The sequence below is a fragment of the Rhinatrema bivittatum genome, chromosome 7 (assembly GCF_901001135.1).
Source record: "Rhinatrema bivittatum chromosome 7, aRhiBiv1.1, whole genome shotgun sequence".
NCBI lineage: Eukaryota > Metazoa > Chordata > Amphibia > Gymnophiona > Rhinatrematidae > Rhinatrema > Rhinatrema bivittatum.
The window spans coordinates 49,128,940-49,155,870 of NC_042621.1; the positions used below are offsets into that span (position 1 = coordinate 49,128,940).

The 26,931-nt window shown below is 44.5% G+C and overlaps 1 protein-coding gene across 1 annotated transcript in view; it reads right to left on the reverse strand.

Moving 5' to 3' along the window:
* The window catches only part of PEPD (peptidase D), a 766,251-nt gene that overhangs the window by 211,620 nt on the left and 527,700 nt on the right, over nt 1-26,931 (reverse strand). Inside the window, exon 10 of the mRNA XM_029608350.1 lies at nt 26,103-26,171. Coding sequence (XP_029464210.1) covers nt 26,103-26,171 — 69 coding nt within the window. The remainder of the gene's footprint in view (nt 1-26,102; nt 26,172-26,931) is intronic.

A 26,931-nucleotide genomic window follows, 5' to 3' on the forward strand; every position in this document is an offset into this window, starting at 1 on the left:
TGGCTGTGGGCTGAAAACTTTTGTGGAAAGCATCCAAATATGTCGTAGGCAGTCCTAATCTCGTGCTTCCCTGCCTCAAATCCTTGTGAAGAAGGGCTTGAAGCTGCGGTTGGTATTGGTCTGGCAACGTGTCAGCATAGTCCTTGCATCTGCTTAAGGATGGCTCTGTTGTACTGAGTCATGTAAAGTTGATATGAAGCTATGCGTGAAATCAACATAGCTCCATGATAGACTTTTCCGTCCAACACTATCTAGGAACTTGTTGTCCTGGTAGGTGGGGTAGAAGAGTGAGGCTTAAGACGCTTGGCCTCTTCTGCGCGGACTCAACCACAACAGAGCGATGATCCAGTTGAGGTTTTGGAAACCTGGTGCTGACTGGACAAGGTAGGTGGAGTCAGCTTTTTTGTTAACTGGTGACACTGATGAGGAGATTCCCAGTTTTTCTTGAGCAGATCCAAAAACACCTGGTGTATAGGGATGGAAGCGATGATTTTTGGAGCATCCATAAATTGAAGGAGTTCCATCATCTGGTGTCTGTCATCAGCTTCAGAATTGTAGTTTGAAAAGGTACAACTTCTGACATCTCTTTCACACAAAAATTAATGAAAGATAGATCCTCAGGGAGGAGATCTTTTTCTACTCTCTGTAGGAGATGGTGTGGCGGAAGGCAAATCTGTGTCAGAAGATGTATCATCATCATCACCCCAGGGAGCGTAGGGATCAAGTGGGGCTTGGAGCCCTGATGGACCTGGCTGAGGCTCTGAAGGCATCGATGGAAACCGAGGTGGAATCGGTGCCGTAGGTGGAACCAGAAATGGCATCGATGGCTTCGGTGCTGCCGATGGAATCGGTGCCTGGCATGGAATGGATGGAACCGAAGGATATATCGGTGGAGATATACCAGAAGGCACCGATGGAACCACCCCGGAAGGGGGAATCCGGAACGGTGTTTCTCCTGCCGATGAAAATCCAGTCGGAGACGGTGGTGTTGTCGATGGTACTGGAATCACCGATGGAAGGGCCGTCATGAGTGCCTCCATGCGGCTCAGTAGCGGTGCTAGCGCTTGTATCAACGGTTCGGTGGTCGGTTCCCTCCTCGGTGGCGAAGCCGGTGCCGGTGTCGGTGTCGGGGGCGGCACTGGAACCGGTGCCGGAGACGGTGCCGATGGAGGTTGCAATTTCTTCATCGCTTTCTCGATGGCCTCCTGGACCAGCCGGTCCAGTTCTGCCCGGAGACCAGGGGTAACCATACCCGGCTCGACGGGAGAGGGAGGCTGAGGAAGGGCCGGAGGGACCACCGTAACCGGTGGGATCACGGCCCCCGCACCCCGGGAGGGTGAGGGTTTCCTCGATGCTGGCGAACGAGACGTGGAGGGTGTCCGGTCTGTTCGCGGCTTCTTTGTCGGTGGCTCGGCTTGAGCAGAGGTCGATGGCTGTGGATCCTCGACAGGCCGAGACTTGTGCCGTCGATGGCGGTGCTTTTCCTTCCGATCCCCTCGCCCATCCGGGGAAGGGACGGAAGTCGACGGCCGAGAAGCGATCGATGGCGGACGGTCACCGGAAGGTTGACGATGATGGTACAACTTCGACGGTGCCGGTTCCGATGACGTCGATGCTATCGATGGCGTTGGGGTGGGTGCATGGAAGAGGAGCCCCATCTTCTCCATCCTGGCTTTGCGACCCTTGGGTGTCATTAAGGCACATTTGGTGCAAGTCAGGACATCATGCTCACTACCCAAACACATTACACAAACCCTGTGGGGGTCTGTGATGGACATAGTCCGGGTACAATCCGGACAACGACGGAACCCCGTTGCCATGGCCTGAAGCCAAAATTTAGGCTGGGGATCGGTAAGTGCCAACAGGCCTCAAGGGCCAAAATCGACGGTAGTCGATGGAAAAAGGCAAAAAACTTACCGGGTTCCGTAAGATGACTAAAAATTTGTCGAAGGGAGACCCCTGAGGGGCAAATTTTCTTAGGAAATTAACTTCCAAATTCCTGTCAGGAACGTGGTTAGAGAGCTCCTTTCACCGCGTGGCAACTGCTGCGCGGAAAAAAGAAGACTGAAGGGAGACCCCTGCTGGCTGCAGGGTCAGTGCCTTGCTGGGCATGCCCAGTAGGGGCCAGTCAAAGTTCTGTTTAAACTTTGACAGAAGTTTTCCGTGGTGGGCTCCATCCTCGATGTCACCCATTTGTGAGGACAACCATCCTGCTTGTCCTGTGAGAAAAAATTTGAAACTGTATCGACCGGAGAAAAATTTTAGTTCTAACCATTTGGTGGAAATGGGAGACCCCTATGAAGGGGATTAATTCTGAGAATTTTTAAACTTTTTCCATGAGGAAAATTATTGTGTGAGGAATCACACAGGGCTCCCTCACTGCGAGGCTAACTGCAGTGCGGAAAAAAGAAGACTGAAGGGAGACCCCCTGTGGCTCGAGGGATCATGGCATGCTGGGCATGCTCAATGGGCTCAGTGTGCCAGTCAAAAGTTTCTAGAAACTTTGATAGAAAGTTTTCCGTGATAGGGCTCCGTCCAGTGACATCACCCATATGTGAGGACTATCATCCTGCTTGTCCTTGGATAAAATCATTATCTTAGAGCCAAGATAAAGGGAATCTTTAAAACGAAAAAAAAGTTTAAGGGTCCATTGCTTATCACATTCACGAGTAAAAGTTACTAACAAAGTAGTTCGATCTTTAACATCAGTATTAGTATTCCAAAAATTCAGTAAGGTTTAATAATTTCTCTCTCACATCAAACCCTCTATCTACAACCTCACCCTGAGCAGAAGATTTATCACCTGAGAGATAGAAAGCTTTAACAATCTCAGGGATGGTCTCGTTAGAGATTTTCAAAAAGTCAATATAAAACTTCTTAATCAACTCCAAAGGAGAAATTAAAGAACAGCGAGAGAAATTTAAGAAATCTCAAATTACATATTTTAGAATAATTACCCATATTTTCTATCTTCCTATGTAAGGATTGATCGTCCCTAATCAAAGAGATCATAGTATCTTGTAATTTATTACAATCAACGACAATATTGGTAATTTGACTTTCTAATTCAATGATTTTCTGTGATTGTTCATTAACTAGATGAGGTAAAACCCCATAAGATCCCAAAACATTATCAATACGTGAGGAAACAGCTGACTCCAAATTAGTAATTGCAGACCACAGAGAATCTAATATAATTTCAGCAGGTTTAACCATTTTACAAGGTGTCACTGGTGAAGAAACACCTATCTCCTGGGGCCTCACCTCCGGGGAAGGGTTGAAAAGATTAGTTAAAATTACCAATCCTTTCCTAGGACCCAAGAAAGATGGATTAGGCACCTGCGGCGGGACCGGACCAGAGGGACTGAGAAAGAGCAAAAGCTCTACAGGAACGGAGCCAGAAAATCCAGAAGCTCCAAGCTCACTTGGTCCCAATAGTGAACTAGTAAAGTTAAAAGCTTCTAAACCAGGTTGGATAGGCCGAGGGATAGACTGAGAGGCAGGAGGGAAACTCCTCAAATACCTTTTTTCTTCTTGCCCATATCCTGGGATGAAACTTAAGTAATGGAATGGAGAAGCTTCCAAAAAAAAAAAAAACTAGCAGAAGGGGTGTGCCCCTTTGGGGTGCGGCTTCGGCGTGAGCCAGCGGCTGCGCTTTATCGGTGCAGCCCTGGGCTTATGGTGACGTCAGGTGCCTCAGTGAAAAGGTTCCTGGATGTAAAGGGGAACTGCAGGGAAGCCTCCAGGCGTTCTTTATCGGCACGGCCCTGGGCTTTCGGTGATGTCAGTGGCCTCAGCGAAATGGTTCCCGGATGTAAAGGAGAACTGCAGGGAAGCCTCCAGGCGCTCTCCAGGTTTACACTTTTCTACTGATGACAGTGTGCCAATATGCCCGTTGATGATTGCATTTGAGCTGGTTGCCTCATCTGCCCAAGCATCTCTGAACTCCTAATAAGCACTAGTATCATTTATCAGTTGGCTTCAAAAAAAGTGATGTACATTGGGAATGACTTCTTCAAGCATTAGAACGCATACGTTGGAAATAAAGTTTATGTATTGTCTGGGAAGAGATGTTCCTTTTATGCCCCGGTGAAGGATCTCCATGTGCATTCATTTTTTCCAAAAGCAGTTAATATCAGCTCTATTGTTAGTTTGGGTGTTCACATGACCACAACCTGATCACACATATTTTATAATTTCTGACTATGCCTGAATGCTTCAGAAGAAGATCTATCAGAAACCAAAATAATTGAAACCAGTGCATGCAAACAATTTCTCCGAAGCCAGCTTTAATTCTCACAGTCGACATCTACGGAGACCTTTGCCTCAGCAGTTTGCTTTAAAACTGGCCAGGCTTGAGTTATAAACCTGAAGAATATGTCAGTTTGTTAGGAGGGACCAAAAGGTGAAATGCTATATGAGAGTTTCTAAGAATATTTTGGTGGCTTCTAACCTGCACCTACAGATACACCTAAGCAATACTTCTGTAGTCAAAAATATGTATAGTGCAAGTTTTAATCAAGAATTGGGCAACATAGCCTTCCTGTAACTCGACTATCAGTCATGTATATCATGGCCTAACTGAATATTTACACTTATAGGGAAGAACACAGGAACATAAACCCAAAGTTTATATTAGCCAAGACTTTTAGCCACTATGGTTTATTCTTACAGTATACCATGCTAATGTAATAGCAATGCACAATTTTAATGACTTAAGTTTTAAATGAAATAAAAGCTCTGAAATAAACATGTTTGTATGCCATTTTATTTTACCCAGCTCCTTTACCTATCAGTTTTATTATGAATCTGACTGGCAAAGGGGGAAAAAAAAGACAGTAAAGAATATAAAAAAAACATACCATTAATATTTTATCAGGATCCATTTTATTTCAAACATATTTATTTTTAAATGTAACAGTATGACACTAAAGACAGCAGTCCACAACTGACAAAAAAGGAAACCAGTATGACCTGCTACTCTAGAGCAAGACAGTAGCAAAGAGAAACATATTTAAAAGTATTTCAAGTCTACTGAGATCTATATACCGTATATAGCAGCATTAATTAGTGATTATTGTAGACAATAATAAGAGCTTAGCTCACCCACTTTCTTTCCTCCAGGCACAAAAAGACAGAATTTTTGCCGTCAGTTCGCTAACATACTTAATAACTAAGAAAAAAAAATACCCAGTAACTTGTTTAAAACTTTAAGTGCTTCCCATGAGCAGAGCAGCTGAGACTGACCCTTACCATGGCTTTTTTTTCCCCTTTCAGTCTATAGTTGTAATAACTCATTAAAATAAATTCTGTTCTCAAAATGACTAACATGTAATATTATCTGGCAGATTTCCCATTAAAATAATCTCTCTCTGCTGCCAATACGTGGTTGGTCATCCAGTCTAAGCACACAGGAAATAAAGCCAGCATCTATGATCACACAAAGGATGCTTCGCTGGGCCTTTTTTAAAAATGTTCTAATTTTAAGTGGAAAAACACAAAATTTCTAAAGTCAATTGTAGGGTTTAAAAAACAATTATTTATTTATTTATTTAATATATATTTCTATACCGGACTTCATGAATAAAATTCACATCAGGCCGGTTTACATGGAACTTGGGATTAACAAGTGTAACCAAACAAGAAGGCCGAAGCAAGCAAAGTTACATATAACAGGGACATAGAACTTGGGGGCTATAGTAGCCAGGAAGTAGGCAGATCAGAAATTAACAACGTATAAATAATATGAGACGGGTTAAGAGATTAGTGAACATCCCATTCCTTGGGTTGAGTCCGATGTGCTGAGTCCGACGTGAAATTTTGACTTAGGGGAAGGCTTGGAGGAAAAGCCACGTCTTAAGTTTTCTTCGAAAGGTGTGAAGGCAGGGTTCAAGTCTTAGGTCAGTCGGTAGTCTGTTCCAGAGGACAGGGCCTGCTGTGGAGAAGGAACGCTCTTTGGTGGATTTAAGACGGGTGGATTTAGTAGGTGGGACTTGAAGGGTTCCTTTAAATGCTTCTCTGATAGGTCTTTCCGAAGAGCGGTGTTTGAAAGGGGTCTGCAGGTCTAGTGTGAGCTGTTTGTGGATGGATTTGTGGATTAGAGTGAGTGCTTTGTGTAGAATTCTGTGTTTTATTGGCAGCCAATGTAGGTTTCGGAGGATGGGGGTGATGTGCGCCCGTCGGTTGGTGTTGGTTAAGATTCTGGCTGCTGCATTCTGGAGCATTTGTAGAGGTTTTGTGGCTGAGATGGGGAGCCCCAGGAGTAAAGCATTGCAGTAGTCAGTTTTCGAGAATAACGTGGATTGGAAAATGGTTCTGAAGTCCTGGAAGTGGAAAAGGGGTTTGATTCTTTTTAGAACTTGAAGCTTATAGAAACAGTCCTTGGTGATATTATTAATAGATTTCTTTAAATTCAGATGATTGTCTAATATCACTCCTAAATCTCTTGTATGAGAGATCTGTGGGTCCAGAGCTGTAAAATCAGTGTTGGTCGAGTGTTCAGGGGAGATAAGAAGGATTTCCGTCTTGGATGAGTTTAGAACCAGGTTCAGGCTAGAGAGAAGGCTTTTTATGGACTTCAGGCAATTTTCCCAGTAGTCAAGCGTTTTTGGCAGAGATTCTTTTATGGGGATCAATATCTGAACATCATCTGCATAGAGGTAGTGTGTTAATTTTAAGTTTGTGAGAAGATGGCATAGGGGCAGTAAGTAGATATTGAAGAGGGTCGGGGATAAAGAAGAGCCTTGTGGGACGCCTAGCATTGCTTTATAACTTGGTGATTCTCTGTTGTTGACTCTAACCTTGTAGCTTCGATTGTTGAGGAAAGAGTTGAACCATTTGAGGGCGAGTCCGGCGATTCCAATGTCTGATAGACGGTTTAGCAGAATAGCATGGTTTACCGTATCGAAAGCCGCCGAGATATCTAGGAGGACCAGTATGAAAGCCCTTTGTCAAGACCCAAGAGGATGAGGTCTGAGAGGGAGATGAGAAGGGTTTCTGTACTGGAGGATTTCCGGAAACCATACTGTGAGGGATATAGTATTTTATGTTCCTCAAGGTAGTCCGAGAGTTGTGTGTTCACAACTTTCTCTGTGAGCTTCGCTAGAAACGGAAGGTTGGATATGGGTCTAAAATTGGAGAGTTCTTTTGTATCCAGGTTGGGTTTTTTCAAGAGCGGTTTGAGAGATGCAGTTTTTAGCTCATCCGGGTAGATTCCTTGGGCTAGGGAACAGTTTATGAAGTTAGTCAGTGCTCTAGAGATGGTGCTGGGGATAATGAGCAGAAGTTTGGTAGGGATGTGGTCTGTCGGATGGCTGGCAGGTTTCATTTTCTTAAGGGTGGATTCTATCTCCAGGGTGGTAGTGGGTTCGAAGGAGTCGAGGGTGGCTCTAAGGTGATGGGTGGGATTAGCGTCTAGGGCTGGGGGCATAGGGTTAGTGGGGAGGAGTGCAAGCGTGTTTGTAATTTTATCCTGAAAGAAGCATGCTAGTTCATTGGCTTTTGTTTGAGCCAGATTATCAGGGATGGTGGGGGCAGAGGGTTTTGTGAGTTGGGATACGAAGGAAAATAGAGCCCTGGCATCATATTGTATATCGTGGATTCTGCTTGCATAAAATTCTTTTTTTGTCTGCAGAAGAGAGATCTTGTAATGATGGAGGGTAAGTTTGTAATCAGATAGTGTAGTGGTATTGGGGTTATTACGCCATAAGCCTTCTTTGTGTCTGAGGTCTAGCTTCATCCGTTTAAGTTCAGGGGAGAACCAGGGTTGTTTCTTTTTTTGTGTCCACTTAATGGTTTTCGTCATTTTAGGGCAGAGTTTATTGGCTATAGATTCCGTGATATTGCTCCAAGAGAGAAGGGCCGCGTTGGGGTTGGAGATATCCAGATTAGGAAGATCTTTAGTTAGGTGTTCACTAAGAGTGTCGGAGGGACATACTTTCCGGAAGTGGATGGTAGAGTGAGGTTGAGGTTCAATAGGATTTACTTTAGTAGTGAGAGTGGTTGTTATCAGGGAGAGTCCGACCAAGGTACAGGGGTGCAGTCTGGGGAATTATTGTAAGACAGGTTTGAGTTAATGAAAATGAGATCAAGTGTGTGTCCTGCTTTGTGGGTTGGTTTATTGATGATTTGTTCAAAACCCATGGCTCTGAGGGTGGAGAGGAAGGATTCACAATTAGGAGAGAGAGGTGAGGCGTCAACATGAAGATTGAAATCCCCCAATATCATAGCCGGAGAGTCTGTATTGATGTATTTGGCGATAGTTTCTATGAGAGGGGAGGCTTCAGTGTCGAGTATACCTGGTGGAGCGTAAACCAGAAGAATTTGGATATGTTTTGACTTGAACAGACCTAGTTCCCATTTTTTAGTGGGGGTCTTGACTGGTTGCTGTGTGAGATGGAGTTCTTTCTTGGTGGCTAGTAGAAGCCCTCCTTTTTTATTGTGTCTTGGGATTGAGAAGAAGTCGTAGAGGTGTATCGGTAGTTGGTTTATCAGGGGAGTGTCAGAGCTTTTTAACCAGGTTTCTGTGATAGCAATTAATTAATTGCCAAACAGGAATGAAATCTCAGCAAAGTGAGATTTGTCAGGCTTAATTCTTTCCCCTGTGCAGCTCATGGCCAAGAACTGAAGAGAAAAATGGTCTGAGCAAGCGGATCTAACACACCTGCAGCATAGCTATGCTTGTCACCCCCCTCAGTCCTCACTGAAGGATGGGGGGGGGGGGGGGGGAATACTCCCAAAATGGACTAAATAAATAGCAACTGTCATGTCTCACACTTTCCCTGGGAATGAGTGACAGGAATTAGATTTACTTATGGGATTTGCCAGGGATTTGTGACCCGGATTAGCCACTGACAGAGACAGAATGGTGGGCTCAATGGCCCTTGGTTTGACTCAGCATGGCACTTCTTAGGTTCTTATATCTTTTTCTGGGACTAACCAAGCATTTCTTGACTAGATCTAAGAGCTAATCGAGAAATGTATTGTTGGTCCAATAAAAAGGAACCACCTTTTTGGGATATGAACAATTACGCGCTTCTCCTCAAATTATATCAGGGGCATCAAGGGTCTTTGTCTTTACTATATAAGTTCTGCCAGAATATAACACCGTATCGATTATTTGAACAGTTAATGCACAAATGGCAGGACAATATTCCAGAGGATTTGGATGTTACAATGCTAAGAGAAGGCTACCTGTCTATATTTAAAATTACCAATAATGTATCTCTGAGGGAATTACAAGGGAGAATCTTCCATAGGGTGGTTTATACCCCACAAGCTGCTTTTCATATGGGACTTGCTACCTTCTCAGCTTTGCTCAAAGTGCTCTCAAGGACCTGCTACATTAATACATGCGCTTTGGGAATGCCCTTTAATTCAAGACTTTTGGGAACAAATATGCGTATTGGTGTCCAATATGTTTTCTGCACAAATACAGTGGTCTCGAGCTTTCTGTCTGTTAAATATTGATAGTGGAGAATCCTCATTAAATCATGAGAATATTATATTTTTCTCTAAAGCATGCTTGATCGCTAAAAAATGTATTCTATTGAAATGGGTGGAAGCTGTTCCTCCGGATGGCTCCTTATGGGCAATGCAGATGTCTAATCTATTTCAGATGGAATATGGATCTTTATTTCATACTTTTTCCTATAAGAAAAAAGGTTTCTTTTGAGACATTTGGCTGGCTTTCTATGTTTCTCTTCCGACAGCTATTAAGCAGTTGTTCCTTCTAGAGGAAGTGGTCACCCAAAATGCCGGAAGTTAAGTGGTACTTTGACTTTGAATATAATATACCCATATACATCTCATTCATTACTCAGTCGCTAACAGGCTCATATATTATTATTATTGTTTATGTTTACCCAATCGACAATGCAGGGAGGGGTGGGGTGGGTGAATATCTGGGAGAAATATATAAAAATGTCAGAAAGGTATACATGTATAAGCTGATTATTTGTTCTGCTATGACTTTGTATTATTTGTTGGGTTGTATCGTTGTTGGTTTTCCTGTTATGGATGAACAGATTTGATAATAAAATACTTTGGGGAAAAAAAAATAAAAAGGAACCACCCTATATTATATATATTTTGTTAGTCTGCTTAAACAGAAATTAAGGTTAACATGGCAGCCAAACCATTTTCCCTTCAAGGGAGGAAATCTAGCACACCATCACAATAAAACACTGTTATTTGGAAGGGCCTGAGAAAAGCACAGATCTTGGGGGGAGGAGGGCTGGGTTGTCACGTGGACTGGGGAGAAATCTCCAAAGAGCTGTACCAGGTGTTTGCTCCCTCGCCTTTGAAAATTCCACAATCCTTTCAGTGACCTATTTCCAGTCTCCCTGTGTAGTCTTTGTCTTGTCTATTCTTACCTGTCAGGCTCCATCAAATGCCGTGTTTCAAGAGGTCTCAGAGTTTACAGGGTTTTCATTTCAGTTATGTTCTCTCCTTTTCTTTTGCTTCAACAAAACTGAAATAATGATTCTGCAGGCAGGAATACACATGTACCAGAACAGCAAAGCTGTGGCACCTGCCTGACCTCTTCAGATATAGCGGACAGGCTATAGTTGAAGACTTCAATATGCCACAGCTTTAATCAGAAAGCTGCTCAGCACTAGGCCTCGACAGGCTTCCTTTCTCTTTTGGTCGCTAGGTGACTGAATTGCTTTTCTATGTTATGATTTTGGTGCTTAACGATTCGAATGAAAATGTTTTTTTTTTGTTCTTTATGAAATGTACTGTTTGAAGTTCTCAATTTTTTTTTTAAAGGATTTTTTTTTCATGCTGAAGCTAACTTGCAGCACACACACACAACAAAGGTATTTTCCTAATTTTAAAATGTTAGTGTTAAACATAAATGCAGTTGATTCCTAGCAATGTTTTACTAGACCACAAAGGGGTCGCATTCACAAACGTTAGCATAACATCGATCACATCTTAAAGCATCTCTAACTTAAAAGGTCCAATGTACGAAGCATTTTTTCCCCCATGGGAAAAAACTTCAGGTACAGAGATAGCCAACTCTGGTCTTCAAGAGCCACAAACAGGCCTGGGTTTCAAGATATCTACAATTAATATGTATAAAATATTTGCATACAATGGAGGCAGTGTGTGCAAATCAATCTCATGCATATTCATTATAGACATCCTGAAAACAAGACCTGTTAGTGGCTCTTGAGGACCAGAGTCAGCCATTTCTGCTTTAGTGTTTTAAGATAAGGACCATTTTGCTTTCCAATCTGCCCAGCTACACCTGACTACAGTGTTCTAAGGTTATCTCACAGCTGTCAACTATACAAACTTGACCACCTACACTACTTTAGTTCTGGTCATTACACTTCATTGTGCTAACAACATTGCCCCAGGTCTCACATGATTTTGTCCAAATCCTATGAAATTGTGGGAGCCAGAACCTTTTGTCCCTGCCAATGCCCCCCTCCCTTTCTCATTCATCACTGAAGGTGGAAAGAGGAGAAGGCATGAGATTTGGTGCCTCAGGAAGCTTCAAAGTTGTGCTTTCAACCACACAACACTATCCAAACCACAACTAGAGCTCCCAGAGGCAGAAGAGGACAAGGCGGCTTGAGGCACTGTCTCTCTCCCTCTTTTTGCTGGCTAGGATCAGCAGAGGGTGAAAAGTGGGTTCCTGGAGGGGTGAATTGGTCAGTGCTAGGGATGAGAAGGTAGGGATCACTGTTAGAAAGCATGAGAGTGATGTAACTGGCATGAGAGTGGTGCTGGTTTGAGTGTAAGACAGAGAGAAAAAAAGAGCAAGAGTTATCATCAAGGAAGGGGGCTAGGGTTGTATGTGTGGAGTGCTACTCCCTGTCCAGAGGACAAGTCATGAGGTTCCAGAATCTGAATTATTTGTCTACCAGGACATTACCTTCACCTGCTAGGTACATGGCCTCAGGGCTTTCCATGAGAAATGGCCCAGTCACATATCCTGACAGTTTCCCAACTCAGGAAGTACAAACCTGTTCCTCCCTGCTTGCTGATGTATAACACTTCTACTTGATTGTCTGTCTGAATGAGAACTATTCTGTTGGCAAACTTATCTCTGAAAGCCTTTTAGAGCATTTTGTATCACCATTAGCTCTAGGAAGTTTATCTGCATGAGTCTTTCCTGAGCAGACCATGGGCACTAAGTCCAAACTCCTCTAGATGAGCTCCCCAGATCAGTTTGGATGCATCCATTGTTAGGACAATTTGCACTGGAGGATTTTGGAAGGATATATCTTTGGCCAGACTTAACTGAAACAGGCAACAGGACAAAGATCCTGAATTGCTGGGTAATGCAGACATAGTACACTGTGGGCCAGATTTTCAAAAGGTTATGCGCGTAAATCCGGAGGGCTTATGTGCGCCGGGCCTATTTTCAAAAGGACCAGCAACGCGCATAAAGCCCCGGGACACGTGTAAGTCATGGGGCTTGCAAAAAGGGGTGGGGAGGGGGCAGGGCAGGGTCAGAGGCTCCCGGCACAGCGGCCATTTGCCACTCAGCCGGCACTCACTACTTACTTCAGCACCAGGGCTGAAGTAAGTTTTAAAACAGAAGAAAAAAAAAAGGTAGGGGGAAGGGCGGGGGAGGTAGGGAAAGGAAGGGAAGGTGGGGTGGGGGGTAGGGAACGGGGGAAGGCAGTGCGGCTCAGCGCGCATAAGGTGCACAATTGTTCACCCCCTTGTGCGCGCCAGCCCCCAATTTTATAACATGGACGTGCCTGCTATAAAATCGGGCGTACGTCTGAAAATCTACCTCTGTCATTTTAAGGTCCATTGGGTTCATCTCATACAAAGACATGCAAGGAGAGTGTTGTGCACTGTTGATGCCATAAGGCCCAATATCCTCAACATGTCCAATTCTCTTCCACTAAAACATCAATGTAATGATCTATGGTAGAAAGGCTTTTGCCTGAGTCATATCTAACAGAGCTCCTATAAGTTCTGATTGAGATGACAGGCTCAAATGGGGTAATTTATGATTAACTCTAGAAACTCCAGCACCTAGATGGATTACTTGGTTGTGCTAGATACTCTTATAAAACCCACATTATCCAATTCGTGATGAAAAAATTTGTTTTTAATAAAATTATTTCCAAAAATCATATTGAAGAAAACCTCTTAAATATTTCAAAAGATTTTTGAGCGAGAACAGTGGTAGTTTCATAGAATATAGTGATGTACAAGTACCATCCATGTTACTCACATTATGGTAATAATTATAAACATACCACCGCGCCCCCCCCCCCCCCCCCCCCCCTTTTGTTTGTGTGTGTAATATAACTCAAAAAGTGTAAAACAAACTAGATTGTAGCTGTGGAAAATATACTAAAAATGTCCCAAAATCAATTAATTTTTTTCTCATACACAATATCTTTCATGTTACTTAGCTGCACATGATTGTTGTTCCTTAGATCTCATCCATGTCCATTGTTGTTGTTGTTGTTGTTCAGGAACGCTTATCAAATTACTTGGTTGCGCTATATCTTCTTCCAACATTTTATTTTATTTATTTATTTTAAGTTTTTCTATACCGGCATTCACAATAGATATCGCATCATGTCGGTTTACAATTAACAAGTGGATAGGTAACAAAAAAGGTAAAAACTAATATTTATCTTAATAATAATAATAAATAATAATAATAGTAGTAATAATAATAAAACATTAAACAAGAGAAGGCTAAGGTATGCAGTTACAATAAACAAGGGAAGTAATACAACTTGGAGCATAGAAAAGAAGCAGGGGATTAAATCGAAAGAACGTAAATGCCAGTCAATGTGCTTAAGGCATTAGTGAATTGTCTTTATGAGGTAGGAATATTAATTATAAGGTAGGGATATTAGTTGCCGTGAATAAGGCAAAGTCTGAGTGCTTAGTTAATGATGGAATAGGTTCAGTTTAGTTCAGGAAAGGCTTTCATGAACATGAACATGGCCAAGTTTCGGATTAAATCCTTCATCAGGGGTAAAAGCTCACCAAATAACACAAGCATCTCAAACTTCTCACAAAACGCTGCATTCACAATCACCAAACATGGCAGACAATCATGTGCAGCTAAGTAACACGAAAAATATTTTGTTATTACCCACATCCGTGGTATTTTTGTTTATATTGATCTAGATACAGCACATTTGAGATGTGCTCTTAACTAGCTAATTGTCCAGCTAGGAAAATAAGTAGACCCTCAATTTGTATAGATGCTTGGCCATCACCACAAGACATTTTGGGGTAGATTTTCAAAGGGTTACGTGCATAATATACGCGCGTAACCCTTTAAACCCCCCCCCCCCCTGCGCGCACAAGCCCCAGGTTGCGCATATGTCTCGGGGCTTTGAAAAAGGGGAGGGAAGGAACGGGGTGGCGGTGGCCCAGAGTCCTCCGGTACAGCAGCTGTGCCAGGGGACACATGCATGTTACGCCTGCCTTGGGCAGGCGTAACTTAGACAACAAAGGTGGGGGGGAACGAAAGGAAAGTTCCCTCAGAGGCCACTCCGATTTCACTTGTGCACCTTGCACGCACATGTTATAAAACTGGGTGTACATTTGTGCACGCCAGGTAGCGTGCACAAATGTACCCCATGCGCGCTCCTCTAAAAATCTGCCCCTTTGTGAACACATGATATGTACGCCAGGCCAAAGGATAGCACACAATATTGGAGGTGGCATTTCCCTACTACAAATCTGAGATATTTTCTCTGACCTTGGAATATCTTTATATAAGCATCAACATCCTTTAGATCCAAGTATCATAGCCAGTGCCCCTTTTTCTAGAAAAGGGATTAAGGTAACACAGCATAGTAACTTAATAAATGATAGTGGAAAAAGACACAAATGACCCATTCAGTCTGCTCAGCAAAATTGTTTTTCTTTTTTATTAATTGAATGCATTTCTATACCATCATCCTGATAAACAAGATTGAACTAGGTGGTGCACAATAGATATATAAAATAAAACTCTATACAACTGAAATCACAATTATTATGCCCAAGGAAAGTATCATGAATTTTCCATTACTATCAATTCAGAGAACTACAGTAAGAACAAGAGGGGAAAAAAATGCCATAAAAAATAGACAAGTAATTATTGTGAGAAACATGAGTACCTAGAATACTAGACAGTATTAAGGTAACTTACTCTGTGCCAGTTACAGCCCTAATCAGCAATGGTGCGACTGCCTCATGGCTTTGGCTTGGGTATTGGTTATACGAGAAATAAAATTGAAGATGGCAGGTTTATGGCCTACTAGTTGAAGAGATGGAAGGCCATCACTTTGCTAGATTTTGGCTTGGGACAGTGGTGGGAAAAGGGTTGCGAGGACAGTTTAAAAAAAAACAACCCCAAAAAACGAGGGGGGGAGGTGGAGGGAGGGAGAAGGACTTGGTGCTGAATTGCATAAGAGATTTTGTGCGCCCCTATACCTAACGTGGATGAATTTCAATTGGCCAGCCTAAAAATAGTAAGGAGAAATTACTACTTACTGATAATTTACTTTTCTTTAATGAAGATAGGTGAGTTATGTACCTCTACCAGCAGACGGTCTGAAGCACTGGGCTCCTCTGCCCTTGATTCTTAGCGGGGAGGAGCGCTGGTTTCTTTTGTTCCTGTCCTCCGGTAGACGATGTACTGGAGATTCGCCCCATTTGTTGGCTAACTTCTCCAGTTCACTTCCGAACAAGAAGGATCCTTTAAAGGGCATTCTAGTGAGGTTCGCTTTAGAGGTCGCATCGGCTGACCAATTTCGGAGCCATAGTTGTCTTCTGGCTGCCACTATGGAGGAGACATCCGTGGCTGAGGTGCGCACTAGGTCTGAGGTCGCATCCGTGAGGAAGGATATCGCCGGTTCTAATGTTTCACTGGATGTAGTTGCATCTCTGGAGAGAAGCAAGCAGGCATGTGTTACTATGGCGCAGCAGGAGGCAGGTCTTTTGATGTAGCAGGTCATTGCTGCTACATCAAAAGACTGTTTAAGGATGGCTTCCTGATGTCTGTCCTGGGCATCCTTGAGTGCCGCTCCTCCTTCGACTGGGATGATTGTGCCCTTAGAGATTGTGCAGACCATGGCGTCCACTTTTGGGAACTGTAGGAGTTCCTTGGCCGTGGGTTCCAGGGGGTATAGGGCTTCTAAGGCCCATCCTCCTTTGAAGCTGGCCTCCGGGACATTCCATTCCAGGTCAATCAGTTGTTGTACAGCCTGCAACATTGGGAAATAGCATGAGGCCTGGCGAAGGGACACCAAAACGGGGTTCGTCTTTGGTTCCGCTGTTGTACCTGTGCCTGGAATGGCCAGCGTCTTCAGGGTCAGAGACACGAGAGCTGGTAATTCCTCTTTGGAGAAGAATCACGGTATGGTTCCATCCCTGGAGGGATTTCCCCTTCCTCCAGGGAGTCAGTCTCATCCCACTAGGTGTCTGTATCCCCTGTAGGAAGGCTCTTGCCTAGGTGGGGCAACATCTTGAGAGGTCCGAGAGGTGCTTGGAAGGTCTTGTGCTTCTGGTGAAGACTGGGGCTGTGTTGCAGGCGGGTACCGATTGCGCTTAAGAACATAAGAACATGCCATACTGAATCAGACCAAGGGTCCATCAAGCCCAGCATCCTATTTCCAACAGTGGCCAATCCGGGCCATAAGAACCTGGCAAGTACCCAAAAACTAAGTCTATTCCATGTTTACTGTTGCTAGCAGTGGCTATTTTCTAAGTCAACTTCATTAATAGCAGGTAATGGACTTCTCCTCCAAGAACTTATCCAATCCTTTTTTAAAAACATAGCTATACTAACTGCACTAACCACATCCCTGGCAAGCCAGAGTTGAATTGTGCATTGAGTGAAAAAGAATTTTCTTCCGATTAGTTTTAAATGTGCTACATGCTAACTTCATGGAGTGCCCCCTAGTCTATTATCTGAAAGAGAAAATAAACCGATTCACATCTACCCGTTCTAGACCTCTCATGATTTTAAACACCTCTATCATATCCCCCCTCAGCCATCTCCCTCTCCAAGCTGAAAAAGTCCTACCTCTTTAGTCTTTCTTCATAGGGGAGCTGTTCCAGATGCCGAGAAGGGATGATCTGTGCGGCTAATCGAGCCTTGGAGACTTAGAAGAGGTTTTCTACCTTACCTGGTCTCGGCATTTCCCGGTCTCATGCCGGGCAGTCTCTGGCTGCAGAGAGAGAGGGAATTACCTTCACCGCAGTGCTTGATTCAACACCTGCCTCTCAGCTGCCCTGGGGGGCTAAGACCACGTCGGGAGCCGGCTACTGGACCGAGGCTTGCCTCTGAGGGATCTCGTAAATCACCTCAGGAATTCTCGACTGGGGGAGGGACCCTTCGGTATCACCGCAGGAGAGCGGGGCTCGTCTTCTTGAGGTACATTTTCTTTCTTCTTTGTTTTTAAAAATTGCTAACACTCTTCTAGAGTGTGGAAGTGTCCCTATCTGCTTTAGGAGATGGAGAAGTACTGAAGAGCTAAGCTTCCTGCACGGGTATATGTAGGCTGACGTCAGCTTTGAAATCTGACTCCGTCACCCATCTGCTATCAGGAGTACACTATACTCATGGGTCCTGAGTCCATCTGGCTACACGTTAGAAAGATGTGGATTTGAACTCTTCAACCCTAAGTAAATGCGACCATGACCATGACCATCTGAGGATTTGGTTCTAGATCAGTAATATGGATCAGGGGAAAAAAGTGGTTGAACAGCTTAGAGCCACTGATATTTGAAAATCCACTGATTCTTACTCATAGCCAATCTGGGAATATGAGTGAAGTGGATAGTGAAAAAACCCCGTGGCCCATCAGTGAAAGAACTGAGGGGCTGAGGCTATGTTACATACGCGCAGAGATGTGTAGGAATTTGACAGGATGTCTGCGCGGTTGTTGGGCAGGAAGTTCATTGCAACTGTAGTGTCCAGAACTGCTCCATATGGGATTTATGGTACTTAAACAGAAATCCCAGGTAGTAGATTTATAGTGAGTCGTGGAGAATTTAGAGCTCCTTGCTTGGATTGACTCCTATTAGGCAGTTGTCCATGCAAGGAAAAGTGTGTATGATGTTTTGCTCAATAGAGAAAACAGCAGTCACTGCTAGGCATTTGGTGAAATACACAAGTTGTCGAAGCTAGTGCGAATGGCTAGTGCAAATGGCAGAGCTTAACATTGGAATGTTGACGACTCACTGTGAAGCACATAGAAAGACTAGAGAAGACCCTATCCCTCTAGCCCCAATAACCCGGTGGAGGATCGCAGGAGGACACTTGCAGGCTTTGTGGGGCTAACTGAGGATGAAAACATAGGGAGAAGGGAGGCCGCAATTCGCTTGGTAAGCCAGGGAAACTGTTAGTGAAGTGACAAGAACCGACCAAAAAATTGGGCATAGTACTCACTGAGCGTTGATTAAATATATGCGAAGGGAGACCCGTGTAGGGAAAAATTATTTGTGAAGTAAAACTTCAAGTGTTTCAGTAAGGAAAAGTTGTGAGAAATTTCTCACAGAGCTCCTGAAAGTGATGCTAACTGCAGTGTGGAAAAAAGAAGACTGACGGAGACCCCTGTGGATACAAGGATAATGGCATGCTGGGCATGCTCAGTGCACTCAGTGTGCCAGTCAAAGCTTTCTAGAAACGATGACAGAAAGTTTTCCGTGATAGGGCTCCATCCAGTGACGTCACCCATATGTGAGGACTACCATCCTGCTTGTCCTGGGAGAAAGCAAATGTTGCTTACCTGATGTAACAGGTGTTCTCACAGGACAGCAGGATGTTAGTCCTCACAAATGGGTGACCGAGGATGGAGCCCAACCACGGAAAACTTCTGTCAAAGTTTCAGGAACTTTGACTGGCCCCTACTGGGCATGCCCAGCACGGCACTAACCCTGCAGCCAAGCAGGGGGTCTCCCTTCAGTCTTGTTTTGATAGCTACAGGCAGTGCCGAAAATAAAATAAACGAACCCAACACCGCGGGGTGGCGGGCGGGTTTCGTGAGGGACTAACATCCTGCTGTCCTGTGAGAACACCTGTTACATCAGGTAAGCAACATTGCTTTCTCACAGGACAAGCAGGATGGTTGTCTTCACAATGGGTGAGTACCGAGCTGAGGATGTCCTGACATGCACCAAATGTACCCAACGGTGTGCAACAGGCACAATAACTGGGGTGGAATTTGGTAAAGGACATCCGCACCCTACCGGGAAGGTGGAAGGGTGTTGGTACATCAAGTTGGAAAAAGGTTTCGCAAGACAGATTGGCCGAAGATGGAATCTTGTCTTCCAGCTTTATCCAAACAATAGTGGGTTGCAAAGGTATGGAGGGAACTCCAGGTTGCAGCTTTGCAGATGTCAGGAAGCGGCACCGATCGAAGGTGTGCTACTGAAGTCGCCATGGCCCTCACAAGGTGTGCTTTGACACGGTCTTGGAAAGGAATGCCAGCTTGCTGATAGCAAAAGGAAATGCAGTCCGCCAGCCAGGAGGAAAGAGCCTGCTTACCCACAGGTTGTCCTAACTTGTTAGGATGGAAACAGACGAATAATTGAGTGTTCTTTCTGTGAGAAACTGTACGGTCTAGGTAAAAGGCTAGAGCCCGTTTACAGTCTAGGGTATGCAGAGTCTGTTCCCCGGAGTTGGAGTGGGGCCTGGGAAAAAAGATAGGTAGTATGATGGATTGATTGATGTGAAACTCCGAAACTACCTTAGGTAAAAATTTAGGGTGAGTGCGGAGTACCGCCCGGTCCTGCAGGAGTTTAGTGTAAGGCGGATAGGTAACTAAGGCCTGTAATTCACTAACCCTGCGCGCTGAAGTAATAGCTAAAAGGAATAGCACTTTCCATGTGAGATATTTAAGATCACAGGAGTGCAGAGGTTCGAAAGGTGGTTTCATTAGACGACCAAGAACCAGATTAAGGTCCCAAGATGGGGCCGGAGGACGTAAAGGTGGCTTCAAATGGAGCAAGCCTTTAAGTAAAGCGTGTTACCAGGGGTTGTACTGAAATAGGGGACACCCCCGATACCTTTATGGAAGGCGGCTACCGCACTGACATGCATTCGAATAGAAGAGGTTTTAAGTCCCTGATTCTGATAGATGCCACAAATAGTCCAAGAATTTAGAGAATGGACAGGAAAGGGGATCAAGGGACTGAGAAGTGCACCATGATGTGTACCTTTTCCATTTGTACGAGTAAGATCTTCTTGTTGAAGGCTTTCGTGAAGCTATCAGGACACGAGAAACCGATTCCGAAAGGTTAAATGGCTGAAGGACTAACCTTTCAACATCCATGCCGTCAGGGACAAGGCTTGGAGGTTGGGATGGAGGAGGCATCCGTCGTTTTGAGTGAGCAGATGCGGGTCCTTTCCCAGAGGAATGTGCCTGCGGATGGAGAGATCCTGGAGTATGGGAAACCACACTTGGCGTGGCCAATGCAGTGCTATCAGGATCATGGTTCCTCCGTCCTGGCGTAGCTTCACGAGAGTCCTCGACAGAAGAGGAAGTGGAGGGAATGCATAGAGCAGACCTGTTGTCCAGGTGAGAGAGAATGCATCCCTGGGCGGAGAGTGTTGGCTCTGAATGAGAGAGCAGTAATTGTCCACTTTGTGGTTCTGAGGGGACGCAAAGAGGTCTATGTGGGGATAACCCCACTTGTGAAACAGAGAGGTCGCTACCAGAGGATTGAGTGACCACTCGTGTGGTTGGAAGACTCGGCTGAGCTGGTCTGCCAAGACATTGTCTACTCCCGGCAAGTAGATGGCCTTGAGGTACATGGAGCGGGAGAGGGCTTCCGCCCAAATCTGCGCAGCTTCCTGACACAGAAGGAAGGAGCCTGTGCCTCCCTGCTTGTTTATGTACCACATGGCCACCTGGTTGTCTGTCTGAATTAAGATTGCGTGGTTTGACAGGCAATCTTGAAAAGTCCTGAGAGCATAGCGAATTGCTCGCAGCTCCAGGAAATTTATCTGGTGTTTGGCTTCCTCTGGTGACCAGAAACCTTGAGTTTGTAGAGTGTTTACATGAGCTCCCCAACCGATGTTGGAAGCGTCGGTGGTGAGGACTATCTGGGGATCTGGTGGAAGAAAGGGCAAGCCCTGTAGTAGGTTGAATTGATTTGTCCACCAGACAAGAGACAGCCGGAGTGCATGTGTGATTGTAACAAGGGAGGTCAGAGGCTGAAGAGCCTGAGTCCATTGTTGTCTTAGAGTCCATTGTGTAACTCTCATGGCGAGACGAGCCATGGGAGTCACATGGACTGAGGAGGCCATGTGTCCCAGGAGAACGAGGAATTGGCGAGCAGTGGCTGTGTGTTGATACTGCAGCTGGCGAGCTAGGGACACAAGAGCTATCGCTCTTTGATGAGGAAGGTAGGCCTTTGCTTGTAAGGTGTCCAAGTCTGCCCCAATGAAGGATAAGGTGTGAGATGGTACTAAGTAGGATTTCTCGTAATTGACTAGAAATCCTAGAGAAAGTAAGGTTTGAATTGTTAGAGTCAGGGAGGACCGAGCCAGCTGCTGGGTTGGGGCCCTGACTAACCAATCGTCCAGATAGGGGTAGACGTGGACACCTTCCTGTCTGAGGAATGCTGCTACCACTACGAGACATTTGGTAAAGACTCGTGGTGCAGATGCCAGGCCGAAAGGAAGTACTTTGTATTGGTAGTGGTTTCGGCCTACCAGAAAGCACAGGTATTTGCGATGAGATTGTGTGATCGCAATGTGAGTATATGCGTCTTTTAGGTCTAGAGAGCATAACCAATCCCCTCTTTGTAGGAGAGGGAGCAGCGAGCCCAGGGTTACCATCTTGAACTTCTCCTTGTAAAGGTACTTGTTGAGGGCCCGTAGGTCTAGGATTGGACGAAGTCCTCCTGACTTTTTTGGGATCAGGAAGTACCTGGAGTAGAACCCTAGCCCTTGTTGTAAGTGAGGAACGGGTTCTATAGCGTTTGATAGTAGGAGAAGAGAAACTTCTTGCTCTACAAGAGCAGAGTGATCGGTATGCCTCCACGCCTGCAGAGGTGGGGAGTCGGGAGGGAGAGACTGGAAGTTGAGGTGGTAACCCTGTGCAATAATTGCTATTACCCATTGATCTGTGGTAATGTGTTGCCACCTTTCTGGGAAGTGGCACAGCCGTCCTCTACTGGTATATTTGGAAGAGGGGTTTGGTAAATGCTCTCCAGGTGAAAGTCAAAAACCTGCCGCAGGGCCAGGTGGTGGAGCTGCTGTTGGCTTTTGTTTGTGTGTCTGGCGAGGTTGAGTCTTACGATAAGACCTTGCAGGCCTAGACTTGGTTGAAGGGGGATAATACTTCCGTGGACGGAAGAAAGACTTTTTGGAGTCCTTCCTAAACATTTGTTTAGAAGGCAAGTCAGGAGGAATAGATGAGAGCTGTTTAAGTGTCTCATGATGGTCCTTTAATTCAGCAACAATTTGTTGAATTTGCTCGCCAAACAAATTATCCCCTAGGCAGGGTAAATCAGATAGCCTGTCCTGAACTTCTAGTCGCAGGTCAGATGACTTAAGCTAAGCCCAGCGTCTGGCTGAGATGGCTGTGGCTGAAATTCTTGTGGAAGCATCGAAGATGTCATAAGCTGTTCTTACTTCGTGCTTCCCAGCTTCAAATCCTTTATTTAGGAGGGATTGAAGCTGTGGCTGGAATTGTTCAGGTAAGGCATCCGTGTATTCCTGCATCTGTTTCAGGAGGACCCTATTATATTGGGTCATGTAAAGCTGATAAGAAGCTATTCTGGAAATCAGCATAGCTCCTTGATACACCTTCCTACCTATATTATCTAGGAATTTGTTTTCCTTAGTAGGAGGCATGGAAGAGTGTGGCTTCAGTCGTTTAGCTATCTTTTGAGCTGATTCTACGACTACGGAATGATGGTCTAATTGAGGTTTTTGAAAACCAGGAGCTGACTGTACAAGATATGTAGAGTCAGCTTTTTTGTTGACCGGGGAAACAGTGCCAGGAGATTCCCAATTCTTTTTAAGGAGGTCTAGAAAAACCTGATGAATGGGAATAGAAGTGATTATTTTAGGGGCATCCAGGAATTGGAGCAATTCCATCATCTGGTGCCTGTCATCCTGTTCAGATTGGAGTTGGAAAGGAAAGGAACCAACTCTGACGTTTCCTTCACAAAATTTATGAAAGAGAGGTCCTCAGGGGGAGAACGCTTTCTACTCTCTGCAGGAGAGGGTGGTGAAGGCAAATCATCGGTGTCAGTAGATGTATCATCACCCCAAGTGTCATAGGGATCTTGGTGATGACTTGCAGGACCTCGAGGGGGTTGAACCCCTGAGGGTCCAGGTTGAGGCTCCGAAATATTAGTTGGAGTCACCGGGGGCATCGAGAAAATCCTCGATGGAATCGGTGCCGGTATGGGCACCGAAGGAATCGGTGTCGGTCTCGATGGAATCGGTGCCGGCATTGGAAACCTCGGTGGAGCAGAGGTGCGTATCGCCCCCGAAGACAATGTCGGTGGCGAGGGACGACATGGCACCGATGGAACTATCCCCGAAGGGGGAATCCGATACGGTGTTTCTCCACTTGATGAAAAACCTGTCGGTGACAGTGGTCTTGCCGGTGTCGGTGACGCAGGTATCACCGGTGGAAGGGCTGTCATGAGCGCTTCCATCCGGGTGAGCAACGGAGCTAGTGCGGCTGCAATGGGCTCGGTGGTCGGCTCCACCCTCGGTGCCGGTGTCGGTGCCGGAGGAGGTTGGAATCGTTGCATCGCCTTGTCGATGGCCTCCTGGACCAGCCGGTCCAGTTCTGCCCGGAGACCAGGGGTAACAAGACCCGGCTCGACGGGAGAGGGAGGCTGAGGCTGAGCCGGAGGGACCACCATCACCGATGGAGTCGCGACTCCCAAACCCCGAGGGGGTGAGGGGTGCCTCGGTGCCTGCGAAACAGGAGTGGACGGTGCCACCTCTGATCGAGGCTTTTTTGGCGGTGGCTCGGTCTGTACGGAGGTCGATGACGTCGATTCCTCGACAGGCCGAGACTTATGATGTCGATGGCGATGTTTCTCCTTTCGATCCCCTCGAGCATCAGGGGAAGGAATCGGAGTCGATGGCCGGGAAGTCACCGAAGGCGGACGGTCACCGAAGGGTTGTCGATGATGATGAGACCTCGTCGGTGCCGGTTCCGATGACGTCGATGCAATCGATGGCGTTGGGGTACGAGCGTGGAAGAGGAGCCCCATCTTCTCCATTCTGGCTTTGCGACCCTTTGGAGTCATGAGAGCACATTTAGTGCAAGTCAGAACATCATGCTCGCTTCCCAAACATAAAACACAGACTCCATGGGGGTCTGTGATTGACATAGTTCGGGTACAGTCCGGACACCGACGAAACCCCGACGCCATGGCGAAGAGCCAAAAATTTAGCCGCGGGACTGTCGACTGACAACAGGCCTCGAGGGCCAAACTCGACGGAAGTCGACCAAACAACGGCAAAAACTTACCGAAGTTCCGCGGACCGAAAATTTGACAAAGGGAGACCCCTGTGGGGCAAATTTTCTTCAAAACTGAGAGTTTGAAATTCCTGTCAGGAACATGGTTAAGAGCTCTTCTACCGCGTGGCTACTGCTGCGCGGAAAAAAGAAGACTGAAGGGAGACCCCTGCTGGCTGCAGGGTTAGTGCCGTGCTGGGCATGCCCAGTAAGGGCCAGTCAAAGTTCCTGAAACTTTGACAGAAGTTTTCCGTGGTTGGGCTCCATCCTCGATGTCACCCATTTGTGAGGACAACCATCCTGCTTGTCTTGTGAGAAACTTCTTTTCTCCTTCTACAACAAAACTTTTAACACAATCCGCAGTAGGGAGATGCACATCCACCATCTGCTGGAGTTGGAGAATACTGGCGGGCTCATATCAGTGCAGGGGAATATATACCATGATGTTAGCTTTATTCCATCTTCATCTGCTGGTAGAGGTACATTATCCACTGGTCGTCCACTAGATGTACCTTTCTAAATGCTAAGAAACAGTAAATGACAGCACTGCCCAGCAGGTGTTTTAGAGTTGTTACTGCCTCTCCATGCAGGTTAGTTCTGTGCCTTCTGTTTAAGGTTATAACTGTGGCTCTGGATGAGTCTGGTCTTTATCTGCCATCATTTACTATGCTACTATATATTATACAGCTTATATTTCAGTTAAGTTGCCTAATAAATTATTAATATGAATATGGATTCACAAAGTATTTGCAAGCACTACCTCCCCCAATCCTGCCCACCAATTCAATGATATATACTGAAGTGTATGAGCAAGTTCTTGACAAGACCAGGACTCACACAACCTGCAAACTTTCAAGCGTAGCATGAGTCATGCATCTGCAAGCTAACATGAAGACAAAGTACTCAATCCCTTTCATAGGTTATTTGCTTTTGTCGATGGGATTATTTATTAATTTAACTAGCTTTGTTTTTCTTGCTAATGAACTTCTTTATTATGACCTTGTAAATTATAATAATTTTATCATGTGCGTTTCCCCCTTTAAGTTATTTTATTTACAAGTTTTTGTATACAGTCATTCGGTGGGTTCCATCAAAACGGTTTACAACAATATTATATTCTAATACATAGTCAGTTCCTAAAACATATAAATTATCAGAAATAAAATATTAATACTATTACATAATTATCATAACCTATAAAATCATAATAGCATTCAAAACAGTACATAAAATGTCGTTACTCGCAGGCATGAAAAATCATTAAATCATAAAAATAAAAGTAGAAATAGTGATAAATGTAAAATGTTAAAATATTATTGACTTTCATACAATGCTTTCCTGAATAACCAAGTTTAGATTTATTTTTTGAAGATTTTTGTGTTTTGTTATCTAGTTTCCATCGGTAATGCATTCCATACATTTGCACTTGCTAACAATATAGCTCTCTCACTTACTTGAATCAAACGAGCTGTTTTTATTGAGGGAATGGGGAGGATTCATGGATTCTTGGAAAAGCAGACTAAAAGTATATTAAACAGTAAAAATTAAAAAAAAAAAAAAATCATCCATTTTTAAGGCCGCATCAAAATATTTTGACTTGCATTCAAAGGAGATATAGGTATGTTTATAAATTGAACAAGGTCTTTCCAGTAACATTTAGGGTCCTACCTGCCACATATGCATGTATAAGAGCTATGACGCATTCCTCCATGAGTATAACAGTAGTGCAGGAACAAGCTGTAGAGAAAAAAGCCAGTCATTAATAATTAAGCATGAACAGCACAATGCACGGACAATAACAACAACGACTGGAAAACTGATTCATTATGGCCATCCAAAACCTCTTAACTTTCTATTTTGTACCTCAATGTAGCACATTACTAGAAGCATTGTTTTATAATACATATAGAACACAGTGTATGTATTAATTCAGATATTATATAAGTATAAAGTATCACATGAGGACAACAAGCTTCTAACAGTGAAAAACCACATTTAACAAAAAGCCAAGACTGCCACAAGTAAAGTAACCCCCCCCCCCAAAAAATTCTTAAAAAAGCCCTTCAATACTGAAACTACTATAGACATAAAACTTGAAACAGAGCTGTTTACTTTTATATATGTTTCATACTACCAAATTACAGAAGAGAGAGTTTAGTTTATTACAAAGCAATCTGAATCCTCTCCTTCAAATTACAAATAAAACATACTCATATTTAAAAATTGTACACATTAATTAGCTTAAATTGAACAAGTGTAGGAAAATAAGATGCCTGTAGGCACATCATTCCAGCTATTAGCAGGCACAAAATTAAATTCCTAATCCATTCTGAGTGTGGATAATTTATTCTTGTTCATGACCTGTATATAGATATAAAAGAAAAAACAAAACACACCTTACTCTCCAGCCTGTTTATAGGGCTACTGAATTTGTTTTTCACCCATCAGTTTTCAGCTCAGTCAGAACCACAGCTAGCATTTGTCATTGTAAGCCTTC